The sequence below is a fragment of the Leptopilina heterotoma genome, unplaced genomic scaffold, assembly GCF_015476425.1.
Source record: "Leptopilina heterotoma isolate Lh14 unplaced genomic scaffold, ASM1547642v1 Lhet_66, whole genome shotgun sequence".
NCBI classification, from domain to species: Eukaryota; Metazoa; Arthropoda; class Insecta; order Hymenoptera; family Figitidae; genus Leptopilina; species Leptopilina heterotoma.
In genome coordinates this window covers 936,988-964,636 of record NW_025111153.1, presented here as the reverse complement: position 1 = coordinate 964,636, position 27,649 = coordinate 936,988, and the positions used below count along the sequence as shown (strand labels likewise).

General features: G+C 23.0%; 1 protein-coding gene across 4 annotated transcripts in view; it reads left to right on the top strand.

The window, feature by feature from the left end:
- Positions 1 to 27,649, top strand: part of LOC122510052 (protein phosphatase 1A) — a 55,223-nt gene that overhangs the window by 7,013 nt on the left and 20,561 nt on the right. For 3 of the 4 annotated variants that reach the window (XM_043624444.1, XM_043624440.1, XM_043624443.1), the window contains exons 2-4: positions 2,812 to 3,746; positions 11,811 to 11,928; positions 25,881 to 25,992. In XM_043624444.1, the coding sequence (XP_043480379.1) occupies positions 2,934 to 3,746; positions 11,811 to 11,928; positions 25,881 to 25,992 (1,043 nt within the window). In that variant the 5' untranslated portion in view covers positions 2,812 to 2,933. The remainder of the gene's footprint in view (positions 1 to 2,811; positions 3,747 to 11,810; positions 11,929 to 25,880; positions 25,993 to 27,649) is intronic. The other variant, XM_043624441.1, reaches the window with a different exon arrangement.

Genomic DNA, 27,649 nt, shown 5'->3' with positions numbered 1-27,649 from the left:
TATGCAAAAATCTAAAAAAACCCATATCCTAATTTTTTTTTTTAATTTTTTCTTCTAATTGTAAGAAATAATAATCAAAGTGGAGCGTGTCACGCAAAAGTTCAGAACTTCTATCCCCTCCCCCTCGGACAATTTTTTATAAAATTTAAAAATATTTATCCGACAAATTACTAACCTATAGGGCATATCATAAAAAAAATTTGGGAATAATTGGCCATTTTTTTTGGGGTGGACTTTTGATGTGATATCCACCATATGTGACCGCGTCTGAGAAAAGGGACCTTATGACCAAAAAAATCGATTTTCAGATTTAGACGGTTTCTTACACTTTAAGGTACTTAAAATTTAATTAATTAATTAATTTAATCTAATGTTGAGTTTGATCATAAGCAGGGTTGCCACAGGTCAGGGAAAAGTCAGGGATTTTTAGTAAAAGTACTGGAAAAATAAATTGAATTTTTGAAAATTCATGAGAAAACTCTAAATTTTGATGTTTTTTCGTTTGCCTCGTAAACTATGAAATTACCACGAATTTAAATACAAAACCTTAAATTTTTTCTATTTCTGACAATAATTTCTTTTTAAATAACTTCATTTTTCAAAAAGTATGATAAAATTATGACTTAGAAATTATTTAATGAATAACTTTTACAATTTTCATAAATACTAGATTGATAGAAGAATATTAGTTAAAAATACTAAAAAAATTAAATTTTGGAAAAGTTAGAAATCATTCCAGAAATTCAAATTATTTTCAAAAATTATAAAAATTCTTCGCAGAATTTCAATTATGTTTGAAAATTAAAAAAAATTCTCGTCAAAATTTCAATTATCTTTATAAATAATAAAATTCCTCATCAAAATTCAATTATTTTTAAAAATTTTAATAAAATTTTTGGCAAAATTTCACAAGAATTCAATCTTTATTATAAATACACGGAGAAACTTTTAATACCAATAATTCTTAAAACTGGTGAGACATTTTAGTATGTTAGGTTAGATTCAAGGGAAAAACGACATAGGTTATAGAAATTGCTATTGAGACTATCAAAAACACTCATTCAGTATATATTTTACAGTTCTTCATAAGGAAACTAACGAAAATTAGTATGTTGTTTTAGAAAGAAAATAATAATTTTTGCAAAGTTGGGAAAGCCATGAATTAAAAAGAAACACAACAAATTAATTGTCTATAGATACTCATAGAGACGATAGTGATACTTGGATCTGATGGTAGATGGCATTAGTGTATGTCACTGTAACTGTAGGTAAATATATTTAACACGACGTAAGAACCTAACCTATATTATTAACGCACACACGCACACGCAAGTAAAGACACGACGATTGGTCACGGAAACCGAAAGATCGCACGATTCGTTAGAAGTACACAGCTGAATCGTCCTTATATATTAAACGAGTGGAAAAATATGTGCCTTCGAGAGAGAGCATTTTTTAAAATAACTTACTAATCAAATTATGTAAATAAGTAAAAGTCGTGAAAAAAATTATGTTATATTGAGGAACAGTTCTTGAATTTAATTTGGCATGAGGAGACATTCACGTTTATTAATAAAAGGTTTTTTTCTTTCATACACGTGTGAATTTCAACTTCGAAAACATTAGGGTTAGTTCGCGACGTCAGGTGATGGTCTCGGTGATGCTCGGGCGAAATCGGTTAAGTCCGCCCGCAGTCCTTCCAAAATTGGTATGCTACGTTAGAATGTCTGTTATATATTCTATCTATATGTGGAAAAAAGGTTAGAATTACCGTATTATTTCACAAACAAAAACTAGCATTTTATTCTTTTCTAAAGAAAAATAAGACTATTTCTAATGCAGATAGTAATTTTTGTACACCGAAGGTTGCTTAATATATAACGAACTTATCATATTTTCGTATTAATGTTGAAATTATTAGCACAACGCACGAAAAATCCTCACATTCTAACGTACTTTTAGAATAAACATAACCAAATATATTTAATATTATAAGAAAAAGTTTCTCCGTGTAGTAAAATTCTTTTCCGAAATGCAATTATTTTAAAAAAATTGTAATAACTTTAGAACCAAAAAATAAGAACAAAATAATTAAATTTTTTAATTTTAATAATTGAATTCTTCTAGAATTTTCTAATAAAAATTGATTTAATAATGAATTACCGAATAATCGATTTATTATTTATGAAAATTAATGAATTATTGTAACGAATTTTATTACATTTTTTTGATAAATTTTGCTACTTGTAAAAATAATTAAATTCTTGCGTAGGATTTTATTAGGATTTTTGTAAATAATTAACTTTTTTTTTGAAAAATTTTATGGTAATTTAAATTATTATAAAACATGAAGAAGGCGATTTTTTTTGAATAATTTGACAATTAAAGAAATTTGTAAATAAATGTAATAGAACATTTTTTCGAGTATCTAATAATTTTTAGAGTGAATCAGAATATTCTTTAGGGTCAGGAAAAAAGTGGAAATTTTGTCTGGAAATCAGGGAAAAATAAAATTAAATATTTGTGGCAACCCTGATAAGGTCCCTTTTCTCAGATTTGGTCACATATTATGTCCCGGAGGCCCAAAAGGGTTAAAATCTGTGAGTGATTTATCGCAAAATTATTTAGTGAAATTAGTATTTATTAATATCGTCGACACTCCTTAAATTTTGGCGATAATAATTTTTAAATTTTATGATTATTGGACCTCCTAACGAACCTGAATGTCTTTTGCTAAATGCGAATGCTATAAACACAGAATAACGATTGAATTCCAATTCAAAGTCATTAATTGTGAATCCTTTTTTTCAGATAGGAAGACTACGAGATATCGCTAGAATAATCGAGCAATGAAAATGCTGAATAAATAATATTGAATTGACTGTGTACGAGTAATTGAGTTGATTTGTTGACACAAGAACGAATAAAAGAGTATGGGGGCGTTTTTGGATACCCCGAAAACGGAAAAGTATAATGAAAATGGAGCGGGAAATGGGCTGCGATATGGCGTGGCCAGCATGCAAGGTTGGCGACTGGAAATGGAGGACGCTCACAGGGCCATCACTGGCCTCGACGGCGGACTCACGGACTGGAGTTACTTCGCCGTGTTCGATGGACACGCGGGTGCGCTCGTCTCCGCGCACAGCTCCGAGCACCTACTAGAATGTATAATGCACACAGAGGAGTTTAAAGCTGAGAATGTGATAAAGGGAATTCACTGTGGCTTTCTGCGACTCGACGATGAGATGCGAGACCTTCCAGAAATGAGTTCTGGCAATGACAAATCGGGCTCGACCGCAGTCTGTGCCTTCATCTCGCCGAGGAACGTCTACATAGCGAATTGCGGCGACTCCAGAGCGGTTCTTTGCAGCTCAGGCAATCCGATATTCTCGACGCGAGACCACAAACCGGGACTGCCGGCGGAGAAGGAGAGAATCCAAAAGGCTGGAGGGAGCGTCATGATCCAGAGAGTCAATGGCTCTTTGGCAGTGTCGCGGGCCCTCGGCGACTACGAGTACAAAAATGTCGAGGGGCGCGGACCGTGCGAGCAGCTGGTGTCGCCTGAGCCGGAAATCTTCGTCCTCGACCGACAGGACGAGAATGACCAGTTCCTAGTCCTGGCTTGTGACGGAATCTGGGACGTCATGACCAATGAGGACCTCTGCAATTTTATACACTCGAGGCTCCTAATCACCGACGACTTGGAGGCCGTCACCAATCAAGTCATAGACACATGTTTATACAAGGTAAGATTCTTGATTCTTCAATCTCACAGTCTTCACAGTCTGTCTCCTATTTTCCTAAAAGTCCCCTTTTTTCATTTTGGCCCCTAAACGAACCCTATTTTCAAAATTTCCCCTAAATTCCCCCTATTTTTTTCTTTTATCTTCTAATGATTAATTTACACCAAATTTAGTAAAGTGCCGTTGAAACTTTCAATGGGGATCATTATATGTAAAGCTAATCTCAGATGGCAGCACCATAGCAAGATTTGTCTAGCGCTTAATTTTTGATTTCGCGAAAAGTCATATTTGTTTTACAAACAAATGGGCGAAGTAAATAAATACTTTTTTTGGAATTTTGAAAAGTTAAAAATTGAATTACTTGGGTGAGGAATTTGTGTCACAGGAAAAAAGTCGGTTTTGCAAGTCACAGTATCGTAAAAGTATAGATAAAAAAAATTGAGGTTATGTTGCCTGTTATTAAAAATATTGTAAACACATTTCAATTTTGAATCTCCCAACATCTTTAAATAGTTTTCCGTACTTTATTATAACCAATATTTCGGATCTAATGATTTTATTCTTCATTTACATGAACAAAAACCATTTATATTGTTTAATTAATATTATGCAACAAATCACATTTAAAATTTTGCGCCATAAAATCTTATAGTGGTGCTGCTTTCTACTGGTCAAGTTTGGCTGTGAGGATCCCTATTGGAAACTTTTGTTTTGAAAGTTTCAAATCTTCAAATTTATGATCGATGAAATTTTTAATGAAATTTATAAAATTTGTAAGATTAGCATTTTGGTGAAGTCAAGTCTCAATTATGTTTAGAAGTTTGTTGTTTTAATATTCTTTAATTATTACAAAAGATTTAATGCAATTATCTTGATAAATAACAAAATTCTTCACAGAAATTCAATAATTTTTAGGAATTTTAATAAAATTCTTTACAAGATTCAATTGTTTTCATAAATTACAATATTCATCACAAGAATTCAATTATTTTCAAAAGTAATAAAATTCTTCGAAGAAATTCAATTATTTTTATAAATTTTCACAAATATCTCGTCAAGAATTCAATTATCTTTACAAATGGCAAAATTTTTCGCCAAAAATTCAATTATTTTCAAAAATTTATAAAAATCTTTGCAAAAGTTTAATTATTTTCAAAAGTTTTTTGCAATTCAATAATTTTTAATATTTACTATTTTCATAAAATTTATCAACAGATTTAATTAGAGAAAAAACTTTTTGATACAATTCTACGAAAAGATTCAATTATTTTCATAAATAATAAAATTTCATTTACGAATTCAATTATTTTCATCGTAGAATTTCAAATATTTTAATGCAATTTTAAATAAATTCCTTGAAAAATGCAATTATTATTAAAAATTTTATTAAAACTTGAGGAAAGAATTCAATTTTAAGAAACATTTAATTATTCAATAAAACAATAAAATTTGTTGCAATAATTCAAATATTTTCATAAATAACATTTAATTCGTCGCAGAAAATCAATTATTTTCAAAAATTTTTAAGTAATTTTGCAAAAAAATTCAATTAGCTTGATAAAAAACAATCGCATAAATTCTTCCCATACAATCAATTATTCTAAGGAAATATAATAAAATTCTTTTCCAAAATTCAATTATTTTGATAAATATCAAAATTCATCACAAGAATTCAATTCTTTTAAAAAGTAATAAAATATTTTGCAGAAATTAAATTATTTTCAAAATTTTTTGAAAATTCTCGTCAAGAATTAAACTATCTAATTATAAATAGATAGGGAAATTCTTCTCAAGAATTCAATTATTGTCAAAATTTTTTTTTAAATTCTTCTCAAGAAGTCAATTATTTTCAAAAATTTTAATAAAATTCTTCAAAAAGTTTTCAATTATTTTCAAAAATTATTGAAAAATTCTTTAATATAACAAATTTTATTTAAATTTTAACTAAATTACTTAAAAGAAATTAAATATTTTCAAAAGTGTTAATACAATTCTTCGTAAAAGTGAAATTCTAAGAATCTATCAAAATTTTTAATAACAATTGAATTATTTCGGCGAATTTAGAAAAAAATTGTAAGAATAAATATGCAATTTTCTATCATTTTATTTAAAATTTTATAAAAATAATTGAAATTTTGCGATAAGTTTTGTTATTTATGAAAATAATTGAATTCTTGCAACGAATTTGATTAAAAATCTTTTTAAAGAATTGAATTCCTGTGAAGAATTTTATTTGTAAAAACAGGGTGTCTACTAACCGGGAATTCCGGGAAAACCGGGAAATAACCGGGAATTTTATTTGACCGGGAAAAACCGGGAATTAGCCGGGAATTTTATACCGAACCGGGAATTTTTTCACAAAAATTAAAAAAGTTTTATTATTTTAATTTGTTTTTAAAAAATCAATTTTTATTTCAATTTTTATAGATATTTATACTGTTCTCTAAATTTAAGTTAGTTAAAAATAATTAATTTGATGATAAAAAATCAGTTACCAATTCAAATATATTATGTAAATAAATTTTAAAAAAATTATGGAGTTAATAGAAATATTGTGAAATTCGACTGAAAATATGTCATTAAATTTGTTAAAGAAATTCATTAGAAACTTTTTATAACAAATAGAATTTTCAAAGTATTTTAATTTAATAATTGATTAATAATTGAATATTATAAAGAGTAAAATTCTAATGTATTCATGTTTCTTACTGCGAAGATTAATAATTAATATTTTTATTAGTTAATTTAAAAAAATATACATACTTAAAATTGTTTAATAAAATTGAACTTTCGCAAAATTTTTTTTAAATCTAAAAAATAAAATTGTTGTAATTTTTTAATTCTATTGTTTCAAGATAATTGAATTTTTCTAAACAAATCATTGAAATTTTTTTACTTTTTTTAAAAAATAATTGAATTTTTTTTTTCGAAATTTTTCGAAAATAATCAAGGGAAGTTAGTGACCACAATTATAATTTTATTTTTAAAATTTTAAGTCCCTCTTACAGTTTTAAATCAATTTTTTGCTTCTAAAAATTATACTATTCTATTATTATTTAATAATTATAATTATTGAACTTCTCTTAAATTTTTATCATTTTAAATTTCTAAATGTTCAAATAAATGATATTTATTTATTTCTTGAGCAAATTAAATGTTTATTACATATTAAGTAAATAATTAATTATTGCTGCTTATTGTTTTCAAAAATTTTAATAAAATTCTTCACAAAAATTAAATTATTTTCATAAATAATAGCATTCTTTGGAAGGATTCAATTATTTTTATAAATAGTAAAATTCTTTGCAGAAGTTCAATTATTATCAATGTAATTTTAATAAAATTGAAAAATACAATTTTCAACCTATAATTATAAAGAGACAAGATTATTTTTAAAAACTTGAAAAAATTCTTTGTTTAATTCAAGTATTTTCCAAGTTTTTAATTAAAATTATTGAAAAAAACATTATTTTCAAAAAATTTAATGATTTATTTATGTTTGAAATCAAATTTAAATTTAAATTTGATATGAAAAAAAACCGGGAAAAACCGGGAAATAACCGGGAATTTTGTTAGACGAAAATAGTAGACACCCTGGTAAAAATAATTGAATTCCAGAGAAAAATATTATTATTTATGAAAATAATTAATTTCTTGTTAAGAATTTTATTCAAATTTTTTTAAATAATTGAATTTTTCAGAATTTTTAAAAACTTTTTAAAAATAATTAAATTTTATTGAAAAATTGAAAATAATTGAAATCTGACAAAGAATTTAAAAAAAAATTTTTTTTTAATAATTAAATTCCTGTGAAAATGTTTATTTTTGAAAAAAATTGAATTCTTGGGAAGAATTTTATTAAAATTTCTTAAATAATTGAATTGCTTAGAAGAATTTTATTTTTTACGAAAATAATTGAATTTTTTCGAAGAGTTTTACAAACATTTTTGACAATAATTGTATTTGTGAAAAAATGTTGTATTTTACGAAAATAATTGTATTCTATGACCGATTTTATTATAATTTTTCAAATTTATAAAGTATTCTATCAAAATTTTTAAAAATAATTGAATTCTGAAGAAAGAAAATAATTGATTTCTAGCGAAGAATTTTATTCAAATTCCTTTAAATAATTGAATTCCCATAAAAGATGTATTACATACTTGTGAAAATAATTGAATTCTTAAGAAGAAATGTATTGAAAACAATTGAATTGTATCGGAAAATTTTATTAAAATTCGAGTGCAATTTAATGAACTAAATCTTGTAAAGAATTTTGTCAACATTTTTTTAAATAATAGAATTATTAAAAGAATTTTATTTGAATTTTTCGAAATAATTGAATTTCTCAGACTATTTTTTTCAATTTTCCTCATATATTTGAATTCTTTCGAGAAATTTCATTAAAAAATTTAAAATAATTGAATTGATGCGAAGAAATTTATAAAAGAAATTGGTAGGTAATTGAATTCCTGTTAAATTTTTTTTAAAATTTTGTTTAAATAATATAATTCTTTTGGAAAATTTTATTAAAATAGTAGATATAAAAAATAATTGAAATGAGGAAAATTTTTGAAAATAATTGAAATTTTGCCAAGAATTTTATTAAATTTTTTGAAAATAATTGAATTTTGGAGAAGAAATTTATTATTTATAAAGATAATTGAAATTTATACGAGAATTTAAAAAAATTTTTTGAACATAATTGAATTTATGCGAAGTTATTTAAAAGTTATTTAATAAGAAATTATGTAAAGAATTTTATTATTTATGAAAATAATTGAATTCAAACAACGAATTTTATTACATTTTTTTAAATAATTAAATTCATGCGAAAAAATGTATTACTTGTAATACGATCGTAATTGATAAATATTTTTACATTATCTTTGCAATTATTATTATTTTTTTATGAGAAAAGTAACTCTTCGTTTTAAGAATTAATAATACTGTCGATAGTGTAAAATAAAATGTAAATCAAAATAATTAGAGTTGTTTAATGACGAAACGATGTGTAATTAATTAAATGAAAAGTGTGGGTATTGTTTAAAAACCTACACAACAGAGTAATAACGTGGGTAAATAATACGATAAGTAGTTTCTAAACTTAATGTGAATACATGAAAGTTAGTGCCAAGAGGTTTTGGCAATGGCCTCTGCATAGTAATGAATCAGATATTTAGGGATTTAATGCTTTTGATTTAAATCAAGTTCACTTTGTGTTTCTATCATTCTTGAAAATTTATTTAAAAACAAATCATTTACAGTATTTATAAATTAAATTTTATACTTATTTATTTAAATTTATTTTCAATTTCATCTTTCTTAACAAAGTATAGAAATATTTTTTTTTAAGAATTTCCACTACTTTAAATTCGCTAATACTAGAAATCAAAAAACGATTCTAAAAAATTATAATCAAATTCTTTAACACGATTCAATTATTTTCAAAAAAATATTCGAAATTCAATTATATTCAACATCTGGCATTTCCATAAAATTTCGCAAAAGAATTGAAATAATTCAATTATTCTTTTAGATTAAAATTCTTCCCAAAAATTAAATTATTTACATAAATAGTTCTTGAAAAGAATTTAATTACGTCGATAAATAACAATTTTGTTCCTGAAAATTCAATTATTTTGAGGCATTTTATTAAAATTCTTTGCAAAATTCAACTCCTTTCATAAATAACAATATTTATCATAAAAATTCAATTATTTTGAAAAGTTATAAATTTCTTATTAGTAATTCAATTATTTTAAAAAATTCTAATAAAATCGTTTGGAAGAATTCAATTATATATTTACAAAAATATTAGAATTTTTCACAGGAATTTAATTATTTTTTAAAATATTTTAATAAAATTGTCCAAAAGAAATCAATTTTTTTAAATACAATTTTTATTAAATTTTTTTGAAATAATTTAATTATTCTTTTAGATTTTAATAAAATTATTCCCAAAAATTCAATTTATTTACATAAATAACTCTTCGAAAGAATTCAATTTTGTGGATAAATAAGAAAATTATTCCCGAAAATTTAATTATTTTGGTGCATTTTAATAAAATTGTTTGCAAAATTCAATTATTTTCATAAATACAATTAATAATCATCACAAGAATTCAATTTTATTTAAAAGTAATAAATTTATTGTTGGAAATTCAATTATTTAAAAAAATCCTTATAAAATCGTTCGCAAGAATTCAATTATTTTCATAAATAATAAAATGCTTTTTAGGAATTCAATTATTTTCAAAAAATAAATGTAATAAAATCAGGGTGGCCACATGTCAGTAAAGTCAGTAAAGTCAGGGAAATTAAGAAAATCGAGAATTTTTTCGACTTATTTTCAAAAATTGCGACTTTTTTGACTTTTCTTCCAAACATTTCAAGTATTTATTTACAATATTTAAAAATCAATTTTTGAAGAATTTTAATTGCAAATTTTAAAAATAATTGAAATATCAAAAATTTTAATGAAAAATCTTATAGGTAAATTTAAAAATGAAAATTAATGAAAATTAGCTTCTAATTTTTTATAATTCAATGTTTTCAGTATTTTCAATTACATATTTCCAAAAATTCAAATACATACAAAAATAATATTTTAGAATTCCTTTTAACATTTTGGAGAATACAATCAAGTTCAAAATTTTTAATTAAAATTTAAAAAAAAATTAATTAGTTTTTTAAATTATACAAAAATTTTTTTAAGGAATTCAATTATTTTCGAAAAATTACATTAAAATATTTTTAAAAACTAATTATTATAATTGTTTTATAATAATTTTTTAAGGTTCAATTATCTTCGAACATTGTAAATAAAAATTTATGAAAATTTACTTTTTGGAGTTACTAAAATTTTTGAAAAATAATGGTCCTGTTTATAATTAAAATTCTTCAAAAATTTGATCATTTTTATTTATATTTTTCAAAAATTCAATTATGTTCAAAAGATTTAACCTAATTTTAATTGTTTGGAAATTATTCAAAATTGAAAAACTATTATATTTATATAATTACAATTATTATAAAAAATTTTATTTTTGTATTTAAATAATTGAATTCTAGAAGAACTTTTGGGAAATTATTTAAATTAATTGATTCAGAGATGAAGTTTACTTGAAAATTGTAGAAAATAATTGAATTCAGGAAGGGTTATAATTGTAAGTTTTAGAAATTATTAAAATTCATAAATTTTACTCATTTTCCATAAACATTCATATTTTCCTTTAAAAAAAATTTTGTTAGGGAAAGTAATTTTAATGTCAGTAAATTGTCAGGGAAATGTCAGGAAAATTGATAAACTGAAACTTGTGACCACCCTGAAAATACCACATAGACATTCAATTATTGTCAAAATTTTTAATAGAATTCTTTGTCAAATTTAATTATCTTTAAAAACTTTTCGCAATTAAATGATTTTCAATATCTACTATTTTCATAAAATTTCCAAACAGAATTCAATTATTTAAAAAAGGTTTTTTGTAAAAATCGTCTTAAGAATTCAATTATTTTCATGAATATTAAAAATTTCTCAGGTATTCAATTATTTAAATTAGAATTTGCATAAAATTAGTCGAAAGAAATCGATTATTTAAAAATTTTAATAAAATTCTTCTCAATAAGAATTAAATTATTTTTATAAATATTTAAATTGCTTTATAATGAATAATAAAATTCGTTGCAGGAATTCAATTTATTGGCAGGATAAGAAAGAAGTAAAATATTTGTGATGAAAATTAGGAAAAAGTCTGAAAATAAAATATAGAATGGAATTTTTGGCAGTTTTGTAAAGTATCTAAAATGAGTTTTTTTTGGTCGTCAAGTTTAATTTTTTGATAGCTATACTTTTTTTTACTACTTTTTTTTAGTTTGAAAGATACTTTTTGCTACTTTTTTAAAATTAATTATCGAGTGCGAAGTCTGTATGTGTAAAATTTGAAAAAGTGAAATTTATATGACGTTGGAGAAGAATAAAAATTTAGAATAAATAAAGAAATTGCAAGGAGGTTATATGGATTGTGTTTAAAATTTGTTTGATAATGATTATTATTTTTACAGGGCAGCCGAGACAATATGAGTATAGTGCTGGTAACCTTCCCTGGAGCGCCGAAGCCGAGCCCTGAAGCGCAGAAAAAAGAGGCTGAACTCGAAACGGCAATCGAAAGGAAGATTAAAGGTTCATTGTCTTTTCCTTTTTCACATTCTCTATTCTCTCTTTGTTGTGGTATTAACTCGCGATCTCGATATCGTAAACGCACCTGATGTCAAACTCCCAATTACATATAGAGAAAATAATTTATTTAAATTAATGCCCCCCCCCTGTTAAAAGTAGGAATTTTCAAAATAACAAATTGCTGAAGCTACGAAAAAATAGCTTAAACTACAAAACAGAATCGATAACTACTAGCCAATGATAAATTATCAATTATAATAATTGATCTCCATCAGTGTCAGTGCGTAATATCTACAAGTTTTCTGTGGGTTTATCTAGATTTAATATTCTCTTTAATATCATCTACTTGGATGATTATTGTAAAAGTATTTTTTTTTTCTATTAACGTGACTGCAGCCCTTGGTTTTTATGTTAGCTGGCACTTTTTTATATTTGTGTCTGCGCAATAGACAAATATGAAAGTGGATTTTGTTATCAAGAATTTAATAATTGCGGAGACACGAATATAAGTAACGGCTTTCCTTATCTTATGCAGGGTTGCCACAGGTCAGGGAATTCAGGGAAAAGTCAGGGATTTTTAATAAAAGTACTAGAAAAAAAATTGAATTTTTGAAAATTCATGAGAAAACTCTAAATTTTGATGTTTTTTCGTTTGCCTCGTAAACTATGAAATTACCACGAATTTTAATACAAAACCTTCAATTTTTTCTATTTCTGACAATAATTTCTTTTTAAATAATTTAATTTTTCAAGAACTATAATAAAATTATGACTTATAAATTATTTAATGAATAAATTTTACAATTTTCATAAATACTAGATTGATAGAAGAATTTTAGTTAAAAATACTAAAAAAAAATTTAATTTTCGAAAAGTTGTAAATCATTCCAGAAATTCAAATTATTTTCAAAAATTATAAAAATTCTTCGCAGCATTTCAATTATTTAAAATACAAAATTTCATAAAATTTTTCGAAAAATATCAATTATTTAAAAAGATTTTTATAAAATTCGTCGCAAGAATTCAATTATTTAAAAAAAATTTGAACAAAGTTCTTTTCAAGAATTCAATTATTTTTATAAATAATGAAATTCTTCACCGAAATTTAATAATTTTTATAAACTTCAATAAAATTCTAGAAAGAATTAAATTATTTTCAAAAGTAATAAAATTCTTCGCAGAAATTAAATTATGTTTAAAAATTTTTTTAAAATTTTTGTCAAAATTTCAAATATCTTTATAAATAATAAAATTCTTCATCAAAATTTAATTATTTTTATAACTTTTAATAAAATTCTTGGCAAAATTTCACAGGAATTCAATTATTTACAAAATTTTTAATAAATTTCTTCGAAAAAATTCAATTATTTTCATAAATAATAAATTTTTCACAGGAATTCAATTATTAAAAATAAAAAATTTCATAAAATCTTTCGAAAAATATCAATTTTTGAAAAAGATTTTTATAAGTCAATTCTTTTCAAGAATTCAATTATTTTTATAAATAAAATAAAATTTTTCGCAGAAATTCAATTATGAGAAAAAAAAAATTCTTTTCAAAATTTCAAGTATCTTTATAAATAATAAAATTCTTTTCCGAAATGCAATTATTTTAGAAAAATTTGAATAAAATTGTTGGGATAATTTTAATTAATTTCATGAATAATGAAACTCATCGCAGGATTTTAATTATTTTTGATACAATATTTTAATCGAATTTCTCGAAAAATGTAATTATTCTTGAAAATTTTATTAAAATTTGTTTTGACAAATTTTAATAAACATTCAATTATTTAATAAATTATTTATTTTTTAATTTTAATAATTGAATTCTTCTAGAATTTTCTAATAAAAATTGATTTAAAAATAAATTACCGAATAATCGATTTATTATTTTATGAAAATAATTGAATTATTGCAACGAATTTTATTAGGTACATTTTTTTAAATAATTGAATTTTTTTCAGAAATTTTACTACTTGTAAAAATAATTAAATTCTTGCGAAGGATTTTATTAGCATTTTTGTAAATAATGAACTTTTTTTTTGAAAAATTGTATGTTAATTTAAATTTGTTAAAAGTCAGTTTTTGGATCGTAATATAATTTGTGTTTTGATGTTTAGGCCAAAGAATCCAAATTTTCTATTAATTTAATTTAAATTATTAAAAAAAATGAAGAAGGCAATCACTCCGGAGTGATAGCCTTCTTCATGTTTTGTAATAATATTCTTATAAGTTGTTGAATTTCATAAAGGTTTGAATTTGAATGTTTTGAAAAATTTTAATTCTTCATGAAGAATAATAATGATTAAATATTTATTTAAAAAAGAAGTTATTGATTTTTTTTTTTTGAATAATTTGACAATTAAAGAAATTTGTAAATAAATGTAATAGAACATTTTTTGGAAAAAGTGGAAATTTTTTCTGGAAATCAGGGACAAATAAAATTAAATATTTGTGGCAACCCTGTTATGCCAAGCGTGTGATCAAGCTGATTGTAATTTATTCCACCATCAAATGTTCATTAAGGTAGTTGTCTCACGACATTCTGCTCAAGACTTTTTTTTCGGTATTCGCTCATTCTGCTGAATAGAAATTCCCAAATGGAGATTTTCCCGAATTATTACGATGACCATTTGCCCGAATTAATTTTATCTGCGGAATTTTTGTTTCCCGAAATACTTTTATTTCCAATTAACCTTATATTTTTAAAATTAAAAATGTCCGAAGCCGAAGTAATAAGACAAACGAAAAAATTGAAAATATTAACCTGAATTCAGAACTCAATAATAATTTAAAATGTAAAATGTAATAAAAAGTATTAAAAATGCCATTTTGAATTTTAAAAATATCAGGGTGGTCACATATCAGTAAAGTCAGGGAAATTAATAAAATTGAGACTTTTTTCGGCTTATTTTAAAAAATTACGACTTTTTCGACTTTTTTTTTTAAATATTGCAAAAAAAACAACAGTTTTTAGTATAAAATGCAACTTATTTTGATTTTCATTTCAAATCTTTCAAAAATTATGGTAGGCGGTCACTTTTTCTAAAAAATATTTTCTAATCCTTTTTGTTTAAAAAAAAGCGATTTCTAATGAAATCTGTTTTCTAAAAATAGTTTTTCTAACAAGTTTTGATTTCTAAAAAAAGTTTTTTTAAAAAGTTATGATTTTTAATATTTATTTTCCCAAAATTTGTAAAATTTCATAATACAATAAGATTAAGAAATAGAAACTATTTTGGATATTTTCTGTTTCTTAATTACAATTATAAGTTCCTTTTTGAAAATGAAAAAAAAATGTATAAAATTACTATTTGTTAACAAAATTCTGTTCTACTTTGAAAAAAAAATAGATAAAATAATTTACATCATTTTTATACAAAAATTTCCAAAATTAATATTATAAAATATTTTTTTATAAATTTTAAATATCTTTAGGGAAAAATCCCTATAATTTTTATTTGTTAATTACGATTTTTAACTAGATTATTTAAAAATTTTGTTAAAAAATCTGCATAATTTGTATTTTTTATTATAATTTTTTAACGAAATCTCAAGTACTTTTTTTATTAAGAATTTAATAATTTTCGTGAATTTTATTTTTTAATTATCGTCATTACAAAAATTGAATATTGTTAGAAATAAATTTTTGAAAATTAGGTACCTTTATTAGAAAAAGAAAGTTTTAGAAAATTACCTTTATTAGAAGAAAGAAAATTAGAAAATCACCTTCATTACAAAACAGTTTTTTAGAAATTCACCTATATTAGAAAAAAAATTTTAGAAAATATGTTTTAGAAAAACTGTACCCCAACCAAAAATTATTTTTAAATCTATAATAAAAATCTTTTTCAATAATGGAAATTTTGTAAAATTTAATTGAAAATAATTAATTTTTTTCAAGTATTTCGTTACAATTTTTGAAAATCTTTTGAAGAATTTTAATTGCAAATTTTGAAAATAATTGAATTATCAAAAATTTTAATAAAAAATCTTTAAAATGTAAATTTAAAAATGAAAATTAATGAAAATCAACTTCTAATTTTTTAAAATTCAATATTTTCAGTACTTTCAATTACATATTTCCGAAAATTTAAATACATACAAAAATAATAATAACATTTTAAAATAATTTTTAGCATTTTGGAGAAGAAAATCATCTTCCAAATTTTTAATTAAAATTCATCAAAAAAGTAATTAGTTTCTTTTTAAATTGTACAAAAATTCTTTTTAGAAATTCAATTAGTCTCGCAAAATTACCTACATTAAAATATTTTTAAAAACTAATTCTTAGAATTGTTTTATCATAATTTTTTAAGATTCAATTATCTTGGAAGAAAGTAAATAAAAATTTACTTTTTTTAGATTTACTAAAATTTCGGAGAAATCATGATGGTATTTATAATTAAACTTCCTCAAAAATTTGATTATTTTTATTTATATTTTTCAAAAATTCAATTATTTTAAAAAGATTTTACCAAATTTTAATAAAATTGTTTGGAAATTTTTCAATACCTATTGTATATAAGAGACATTCTATTTCAAAACGACCCACTAGTAAACAATTACCAATTTAAGGCAATTTGTAAATAAATATTTTTCCTATTTAAATAAACCAATTGAATTTTGTTACTAGCAGTTTTATAGTGGACTATTTTTATTGTTCAGCTTAATTAATAAAATAATGATAAAAGAAAATTAATAATAGTAAATTGCCTTAAATTGGCAATATTGTTTACAAGGGGAGTCGTTTTGAAATAAAATTTTATTAGATATTTTCTTTTTTTTATTACTTCATGTATCAATTATTCTTTACATATAAATTTTAATTAATCGGACAAAGATTTTATGAGAAAAAAATTTAAGAAATTAATTATTCGGGAAATAAATTAGTCTAGGAAATATTTTTCCAGAAAATTACCTGCGGAAAGAAAAAAGTTATTCTAGAAAAATATTATCTATGCAGAAAATAATATATTCGGGACAAATTTGGTTAGAGAAAATACCTTTTTAGAAAAATAGTTATTCGGGATTTGATATTCGGGAGAATGACCAATTTTCTTTTCTATAAGGAAGAGTTAATTTTTATGAAAAAAAAACGAAGAAAAATTAATTACTTACATAGATTAATGTATTTTTGTTTTTTTTAAATCTTTGCAAATCTTAAAATTTACGTTTCAATAAAGAGTTTATTTAGAAAAGCTAGAAATAAACTAATTTTTATCAAATATTTATATACTCTTGTATATAATAGCTAGCAAAATGTAGAAGAAGAAGACACCAGATCCCTATTTAGTCCGTATGATTTTTTCTGAATAACAAAATATTCAAATATTTTGAAAGCAAGTTATCTAGTCAGTATAGGGACATGAACATAGTATTTCATTTAATAATTTCATAAATTGCAAATATTTTACGCTTTTATGATTAAACGTAAAGTTTCTGTCCCTAAAGTATATTAATTCGTCATGAAGAAAGTATTATAGTCATAATGATTTCCGAATTTCTAAGAATAGTGCTTTTTCCACTTGCCAAATTATTTTAAGAATGGTTCAAGTATATTTAAGTCAATAGTCAGGGTGTCCAGCAGGTGAGGTCAGCAGAAAATCAGAGAATTTCGTTTAAATTAAGGGACTGTTTTTTTGTTATGAGATAGAGCAATTAATATAATTCTATCAGTTTTTGAAATTATGTTGTATTCATTAATTAGAAAATAGTAAGTTGAAGGTAGGGAAATTATCAAAGAATTAAAAGTACGAGTCACATAATTCGAATATGTGTTATGATCATAATAGTTTTACCAAAGAATTAGTAAATTGTGGATTTTCCTTAATTAAAAATTCCTTTCAAATTTTGTTATATCAACCTTGTCTTGCAACTTTTATTTTTGAGTTGGAAATATTTGTGTAATTTTTGTACAGTAGATTGCAATACTATCTTCCCTGGGGGATGAAACATCTATGGTACAGGCTTCATAGTCTGTCCCCTATTTCCCTAAAAGTCCCGTTTTTTTAATTTTGGCCCCTAAACGAACCCTATTTTGAAAATTTCCCCTAAATTCCCCCTATTTTTTTCTTTTATCTTTTAATGATGAATTTACACCAAATTTAGTAAAGTGCCGTTGAAACTTTCAATTGGAAACTTTTGTTTTGAAAGTTTCAAATCTTGAAACTTATGATCGATGAAATTTTTCATGAAATTTATAAAATTTGTAAGATTAGTATTTTGGTGAAGTCAAGTCTCAATTATGTTTAGAAGTTGGTTGTTTTTTTAATATTATTTAATTATTACAAAAGTTTTAATGAAATTATCTTGATAAATAACAAAATTCTTCACTGAAATTCAATAATTTTTAGGAATTTTAATAAAATTCTTTACAAAATTTAATTATTTTCATAAATTACAATATTCATCCCAAGAATTCAATTATTTTCGAAAGTAATAAAATTCTTCGAAGAAATTCAATTATTTTTATAAATTTTCACAAATATCTCGACAAGAATTCAATTATTTTCAAAAATTTATAAAAATCTTTGCAAAAGTTCAATTATTTTCAAAAGTTTTTTGCAATTCAATAATTTTCAATATTTACTATTTTCATAAAATTTATCAACAGATTTAATTATAGGAAAAACTTTTTGATACAATTCTACGAAAAGATTCAATTATTTTCATAAATAATAAAATTTCATTTACGAATTCAATTATTTTCATCGCAGAATTTCAAATATTTTTAATACAATTTAAAATAAATTCCTTAGAAAGTGCAATTATTATTAATAATTTTATTAAAACTTGAGGAATGAATTCAATTTTCAGAAACATTCAATTATTCAATAAAACAATAAAATTTTCATAAATAACATTTAATTCGTCGCAGAAAATCAATTATTTTCAAAAATTTTTAAGTAATTTTGCAAAAAAATTCAATTTGCTTGATAACAAAACAAAATCGCATAAATTCTTCTCATAAAATCAATTATTCTAAGGAATTTTAATAAAATTCTTTTCCAAAATTTAATTATTTTGATAAATATCAAAATTCATGACAAGAATTCAATTCTTTTGAAAAGTAGTTGTTCAATTTGAAAAGTTTTGAATTTGAAATTTTTGAATATCATAATTCCAATGAAAGAAAATGATTAAATATTTATTTTAAATAAAACTTATTGATGTTTTCGAATAATTTGACTTTTGAAGAAATTTGTGAATAAATTTAATAGAACATTTTTTTGAGTGTCTAATAATTTTGAGAGTGAATCAGAATATTCTTTAGGGTCAGGGAATAAGTTAAAGTTGTGTTTGGAAATCAGGGAAAAATAAAGTTAAATTTTTGTGGCAACCCTGTATAAATAAATGATATTTTTATCTTTATTTAACCAATTTTTATGGTCCCCTAAAAGTCCCCTATTTCCCCTAAAATACTTTTTAGGGGCACTGTGAAGCCTGATGGTACAAAGTATTCTCTTTGATAGTGTGCAAATTTAAAAAGTCCAATTCTTTCCATAAGAATGATCACGGACTTGGTTCAATTTGAATTTCGAGTCTGTGTTTAGATTTCGAGTTTCTGCACACCTTTAATTATTTCAGTAGAATAATAATAATAATAATAATTAAGTGTTAGAAGCAGTAAACGAAGTACTTGACACCAAAGTCTTATTATGTATTTAAGGGTTTCGGTTTTTCAGCCGAAAAGAAAATTCTCCCCTTCTACTGCCACATTGTGTTAGAACGCGAAATTGTTGACATCTTCTAAGGAAACAATTTTTATAACAAGAGACAGTCTTCTGTTTTTCTACAAGTCGAAAAACTAATTTTTTTTAAAACTATCTGCTTGGAAAGAAATTATACAAGATCACAAAAAAAATGTTTCGAAGAAAATATAAATGTGATTAACATTTTCATTGAAAACATCAAGGAACAATAATTTTAGTAACAACCTGAAAATTTCACTCTTTTTTGGTCTCAGAAACTTTTAATCCTTATTTAATGTTAATTTTCAATATTTTTTAAAAGTAATCTATGGGACTAAAAATTTATTTTTGACTAAATCAGTGGTTTCCGCAAATTAAGAAATAAAGAAAAACAAAATCTCGGTATAAAAATAAAATTTGAGAAGAGAGAGAGAGAGAGAGAGAGAGAGAAAACTGTCTTCTTACAATTAGAAGCAAAAAAGTATTAATCAAATTAGCTCAATAATTCGTTGAAATGTACGAATGAAGAAAAATAAAAATATTTTAATAGTATTAGCGAAAGTATGAAGGTGCTCAAACTTTCAAGTATTTTATATAAGCGAGCGTACATCTCAAGAAGATAATACAGTTTTAATTAGTTTCTTATTAATTACCATAGTCATGTACAGATTCGTTAAAACTGCGTGTAAATCAAATGATAGAGAGTGTTATTATAGTGAACCAAACGTGAAACCTTGCTTGGAATTTCTCATCTCAAGTCCATCAGTATTAAACAAATTAATTAGATTTAACTAAAATTAATTATATTTCAAAAAAATTTAAGGGGAGGTTCTCATCTTATTTTCAAAAAAATTGAAAATGGTAGCCAAGACAAAAATTATTTTTTTTTTCTGCCCCTTCAATAATTATTCTGGTTACTTTTGATAGATTTTTGTCATACTTTTTTACGCTATATAATATCTCAACATTGTGAAACAAGTGACAAACAAATGAATTTTTTAGAATTCAAATTAATAACATTTTATATAATTTTCCGGTAAATTTTATTAAAAAAAAATTTTTTTTTGTAAGAAGCAAAAATTTTAGGTGAAGTTTGCAATTTTTAGAGTAAAAATCAGAAAAAGAATCAATTATTATTGCAAAAAGAGTCAAGTAAAAGAACATTTTACATAAAACTATAAATTAAATTTTCCATAATTATAAAACATGAAGATAACGATAACTCCGAGTCTTCGACTCGAAGTGATCGATTTCTTCATGTTTTATAATAATTCAAGATGGCAGATTGATAAAATCATTATTTTATATATTATAAGAATATTGTACTTCTTCAAAATTATTTTCATCATTTTAATTCAATTATTATTTTCAAGAATTTTTTACTAAAATTCTTCTTTAAATCAATTAATTTTCAAAAAAGGTCTCTGACAATTTTCAAATCCATTGGTATACAATATTCAATTTTACGAATTTCAATTATTCGTAAATTCTTCAGTTAAATATATATTAGGAAATAAAAACTTCAAATAATATAAAAAAAATTTAATTACACTTTCTCCAAAAAATTAATTTCAAAATTCAATTTTTTCTAAAAATTCATGCTATACTGCTTTTAATATTCAATTATTATCTAAAACTTTAACTGAAATAAATAAATTTTTATTAGAAAATTCTACTAGAATTCAATTATTAATGAAGAAAAATAAATAATTTAATGATTCTTAAAATTCAATTCTAATAAAGAATTTTATCAACAAACTTTTAAATAATTGAATTAAAATTATTTTAAAAATAATTGAAATTCTGCGATGAGTTTTATGATTTATGAAAATAATTGAATTTTATTATTTTTGAACATAATTAAATTTGAAAACAATATTGAATTTTTGCAATAAATTGTAATTGTGCCAAAATAAATTTTTTTTAGTGTTTGTAACTAAAACTTTTCTATGAATTTCATTATCAATATTAATAATCGTTGTATTCCGATAATTTGTTTCCTAACTTTTTTAATCATTTTTCTTTTCAAATATTTTCAATTTTAAAATTATTCTATTGCAAATCATTGAATTCCTTTGAAGAATTTTAGTATTTTTAAAAATAATTGAATTCTTTCGAAAAATGTTATCAGAATTTTTTAAAAATAATTGAATTTATTTAATATTCTTCGATTTAGATTGATTGTTTTTAATAATTTTCAAATCCATTTGTTTACAATATTCAATTTTACGAAATTTCAATTATTCGTCAATTCTTCAATTAAATATATATTAGAAAATAAAAACTTTAAATAATATAAAGAAAATTCAATTAAACTTTTTCAAACAAATTAATTACAAAATTCAATTATTTCTCAAATTTCATGCTGTATTGCTTTTAATATTCAATTATCTAAATTTTTAACTGAAATTATTTTTTAAATCAATTTTTAGTAGAAATTTCAACGAGAATTCAATTAATTTGATTTCAAATAAAATGCAAATAAATAATTTATTGAATAATTGAATGTTTCTTAAAATCAATTCCCATAAAGATTTTTATCAACAAATTTTTTAACAATTCAATTCTTTCGACGAATTTTAATAAAATTTAAAAGAATAATTACATTTTTCGAGAAATTCGATTAAAATTGTACCTATTAAAAATAATTAAAATTCTGCAATAAGTTTTATTATCTCTGAAAATAATTGAATTCCTAAAAAGAATTTTATTACTTTTGAACAATATTTCATTTTTGCGAAGAATATTATAATAAATGATATTTTTTGAGGAATTCAATTAAAATTGTATTAAAAATAATTCAAATTCTGTAATGAGTTTTATTGTTTATGAAAATAATTGAATTCTTAAAAAGAATTTTATTATTTACGAAAATAATTGAATCCCCGTAAATTTTTTATTTTTTTTTGAAAATAATTCAATGATTGCGAAGAAATTTATTCAAAAAATTTTTAAATAATGAATTTCCTGTAATAATTATATTTTTTTTCGTGTTTTCAACTAAAATTCTTCTAAAAATGCATTATTTTCAATAGTTTTTAAAAAAGTTCTTTGATAATTTTCAAATTCATTTGTTTTTAACTGAAATTCATTTTTAAATCAATTTTTATTAGAAAATTCTACGAGAATTCAATTATTTAAATACAAAAATAAATAATTGAATGTTTTTTAAAATTGAATTCTTATACATAATTTTATCAACAAATTTATAAATAATTGAATTCTTTTGAGAAGTTGTAATAAAATTTTTAATTTTTTTACATTTTTCGAGGAATTTGATTAAAATTTTATTAAAATAATTGAATCTTTGCAATGAGTTTTATTATTTACAAAAATAATTGAATCATTGAAAAAAATTGTATTGTTTATAAAAATAATTAAATCTTTGCGTAGAATTTTATTAAAATTTTTAAAATTTAAAAAAGTTTTTTTAAATAATTGAATTCTTTTGGAAATTTTATTAAAATTTAATAAATATTGAAAATCATTGAATTGGGGAAAATTTTTGGAAATAATTGAAATTTTACTAAGAATTTTATTAAAAAGTTTTGAAAATAATTGAATTTTGGAGAAGAATTATTTTCTGCAATCATTTGTAATTTCTCTATAACCTTTTTTTTAAAAAAAAACTGACTTTTACGGACTTGAAGCAAATTTACGGGATTTACGGACCTAGTTCGAGTCCCGCAATGAGAATCTTCCCTTAACTTAAATTTTGTTTAGTAATAATTCAAATGTTTAATTTCACTTCAATTATGATTACATAAAATTTATTTTTAAAGTTAGAAAAATTTAATTGAAAACATAGATACCTTTAGCTATTTAAATAAAATGAAAATTTTAGAAAGAATAAAAATTTTATAAAAGTATGTACATTATGAAAATATTTAAAAAATTTATCATGTGATTCATATAGAATAGTATTAATATCAAAGTTACTTAAGATAATGTGATTAAAATCCCTAGTGATTACAAGAGCCCAATTATTTTCAAATTAAAAAATTATATTTTTCTATAATAATGTTTAGTAGTGATAAATTTTATTTCGAGTATGTTAGATATTTCAAAGAGTTTATTGAAATGTTGAAACCCAATTTATTCATTATGATTATTAATTGTATTTTCTTTTCTCTAAAATATGTGAAAAATATTGATGTGTTATAATAAATATTAGAATTAGATTATAGATTTAATAAAAAGTGTGCGTTTTAGTTTTGAAGGTTCTTTAAAATTACTTAATGATTTTAAAATCTTTTAAACCTAGTGAGGTCAGATATAAAAAAATTGAGATTTTCTTTTAAATGATAAATCTTTGTCATTTTTAAAGAGCTTTCTGTACAAAAAGAAAAATTAATATTTTGGAGATTGCGAATTAGTACCTACTTCAAAGGAAGTAAAAAATTATCAATTCAATTAAGAATGTGAAGTTGAATTTTAGGACAATTAGAATTTTATCGTAGTAATTGTAATTACAAGATAATTTTTATATTCAATCGTTTCTGTTTTTTTTAATAAAAGTTTTAATTATTCTTAACGAATGAAAGTAGTGCGCGAACTCAATTAATTGTTAAGGGGCCAAATTGAAAATAAATTAAAGGGAATTGAAAATAGTAAAGTAATTTTAATTATAACATCTTAAATATTAAAAGTGTAGGTTTAGAATATTAATTTTTGAATTGAGCCGTAAAACAGAAACGATTGATAAAAATTTTATTTGTCAAATAAGACTGTTGTTAAAAGCGTATCATTTTATAAATTCTATGATACAATCGAAAAAACAAAAATGAATAATTGATACGATATAACTTTTAAAATTATGAAACTCAAATTCTCAACAAGAAAAAAAATCTAAAAATCTAAAACGTGTTTTAGAGAAAAATTTTTATACGAATTTAGCTTATAAAAAATATATTGAATATTTTCCATTAGATTGTTAAGCTTAACAGCGGTACAAAAATTTGAAAAGAGCCCTGTGCCAAATATCATTTGAATATGAATATTCTTCAATTTTTATTTTTGACGAAAACAAAATTCAAAATCACTTTTATCTTCAAGTGAAACAAAATTTATCCCCTTGAAATCTTAGCGCCACCTGCCAGTAGCGTCAGTAACTAATGACACTATTGCCAATAAACGCTAATCTTGATATTTACATAGAATTTAATATTTAAAAAGATGAATAAAAAATTAAAATTGAGGAATATTGACGTTCAGTTAAAATAAATTAATTTCTAAAAATACAAAGGAAAAAAAAGAAAGTCTTTTTAACAAATAGATGCTAATAATAACTGATGTTATTGTACCACTGTTACTTGATTGTTAAGTAGTTAATCGTTGATGTGCGAAATCTTTATATACCTTCAAAGAATGTGTTCCACCCTTGGAGTTGTTAGAAAGGAAATATTAAAGTTCTTATTGTAAATAAAAAGTCTCTCTTTTTGTATTTAAAAAAAAAATTCATTTATACATATAGAAGATTTTAAAGGTAGGTACTACTTTCTTTACGCCTCTAGATCTCCGTCTTTTTTTTCTCTCACTTTTTCATCCCTTTATTTAGAAGACATTTAACGGCAATGCATTTCTTATGGTTGAAGTTCCTGCATTGGCCGTTAAAAAAAAAAAAATTTGTTATTCTTGTTCGATTATACTTTGAAATAGATGGAGAAAAATAATTCTTAAAAAAAAATTCCGACAATTCCAGAGGTGGACAAAATTTAATAATTATGAAAGAGAAACGCTAATACGCTTACGACCGGAATACAATTTTTTTTAAAGTTTTTTCTAACAATTAAAAAGTTTTGTCAATTTTGTAAAATTAATTTTTTATCTGATGGAATTAATTTACCCATAAGAAATGTACTATGGCTTTTTGTCATTTATATTCCAGTCCTGAGTAGTTTGCATGTTCCCTTTTATTCGTTTCTCTTTCTGTTGAAAAAATCCCTTTATTTTCGCAAATAATTTTTATTTACAAAAGATTGGTTTATTATGTCAATTGAAACAGTGAAAATTTTGTTGGTTTGCATTTTGAATGATGCTTTTATCTCACCGGTAACAAGATAGCGTTCTTTGACTCAATATTCAAAGACGAGTATGAAATATTGTCTTGATTTTATTAATTGCACTGTTTTTTTTTTAATAATTGTTGAATTGTTGAAAAAAGAAAGCACGTGCAGTAATTTAACATTATATTTATAAACATTAATAACTTGTAACTTTTTACTCATCTTGTTCTTTTTTTTGTTTTCTGTAAAATAGAAATCGTCGAGGAACAAGAAGGCAAAGAGAACTTCGACTTTCTTCAGCTACTACAATTTCTCATGGACGAGGAACTACCGAATCTGCCACCTGGTGGAGGACTTGCTGCAAAGTAAGTTTTTGATTTGTTTTCCATCAACAGGCTTCACGGTCTGTCACCTATTTCCCTAAAAGTCCCCTTTTTTTAATTTTGGCCCCTAAACGAACCCTATTTTGAAAATTTCCCCTAAATTCCCCCTATTTTTTTCTTTTATCTTTTAATGATGAATTTACACCAAATTTAGTAAAGTGCCGTTGAAACTTTCAATTGGACACTTTTGGGGCGAGGGGGGGGGGGGTTAAAAAAAGTTTGAAAATGTCCACGATCCCATGTATTTTTGTGTCAAAAATCTTTGAAAAACTGTCCACGTGGTATATGGACGACCCCTTATGATCGATGAAATTTTTCATGAAATTTATAAAATTTGTAAGATTAGCATCCCAGAGAGCACGTAACCTTGCAGCAATATTGCTGCAATATTAAAGTGCAATATTGGCAATATTGCCGTGTAACATTACTGCAAGGTTGTCATAATGTTAAAATGTCCCACCATTGCGAGTTGCACAGATGTTTGTATTCTTTAAGCGGCTTATTTTGTTAAATAAATTATTAAACCTATTATTATTAAAAAAAATTATTAAAACTAATAAATTATTTTTTCTCAAATTAACTTTTATCCAGTTTGAAAAACCAAATGGTAAAATTTGCAGATCCCAAAACTGCCAAAGCTTCAACCTATAATAAAAATAAGACAATTTTTTTAAAGGAACATATATAATTATTTATATTTATAATTTTTATAATTAAAAGTTGACGATTTAAAATTTTTTAAATTCACTGTTTATTAAAATTTCCCGTACATTACCAGTTTTCTTTGTCGCTTGCCATCTTGTAATTATTTTTATTCAAATCTTGAATATTTAAAATTCCTCAAAAAAAGTTGTACATTATAATCAGAAACAAATTAATTGTAAAACTTGCAATTTAATTATTATTAAAAATCTTAACTTTACCTTTCCTATAATTCAATTATGAAAAGCATTTTTAATTAAAAAATTCTCTAAAATCTAATGATTGTTTTTTGAAATTCTAAAAAATCTTAGCAATTCGAGTTTACAATTTCAATTCATTATTTACAGAAATTTCTTTAGTTCTTAACATTTAAACAAAATATAAATGTTAAAATAATTAAGCAAAAAAGAAATGGAATACAGTATAGGTCTTTTAACTTACCATAGAACTAAAGTACTTCTAGCAGTGTAATACTTGTAATTCGGTCTACTGATAGGATCACTGCCCAAATATCTACGAACTTGATCAGTTTTCATCTGTTAGCATCTGATTTTTAGAAACTGGAATTTCTGAAAACAAAATGAATTTTTAGAAAAGCTGTTTTGATTGTTAATTAAATTAAACCTTATTGAGGAGGCTAAATATTAAAAATGATTTAAATAATTATAGCTTAATATTTTCATTCACTAATTAAAACTTCTTTAAAAATTAATGTGATTTCAGAAAAAAAAATACTTAAAAATATTTCATGTTTACGTCATCAATTTAATGATGGCGAGTGTCGCAGAGGAAGCAAAATTATCCCTTCATTGCTTGGTATTCGCCATAATTTTGCTTTTAGGTTTTTAATAGAGGTTGAGAATTCTGCCCTTTTTGAGTCCGTTGCCATGTAGATATTAATGTCCCTTGAATCCGGATTATCATATACGTTGCTGGT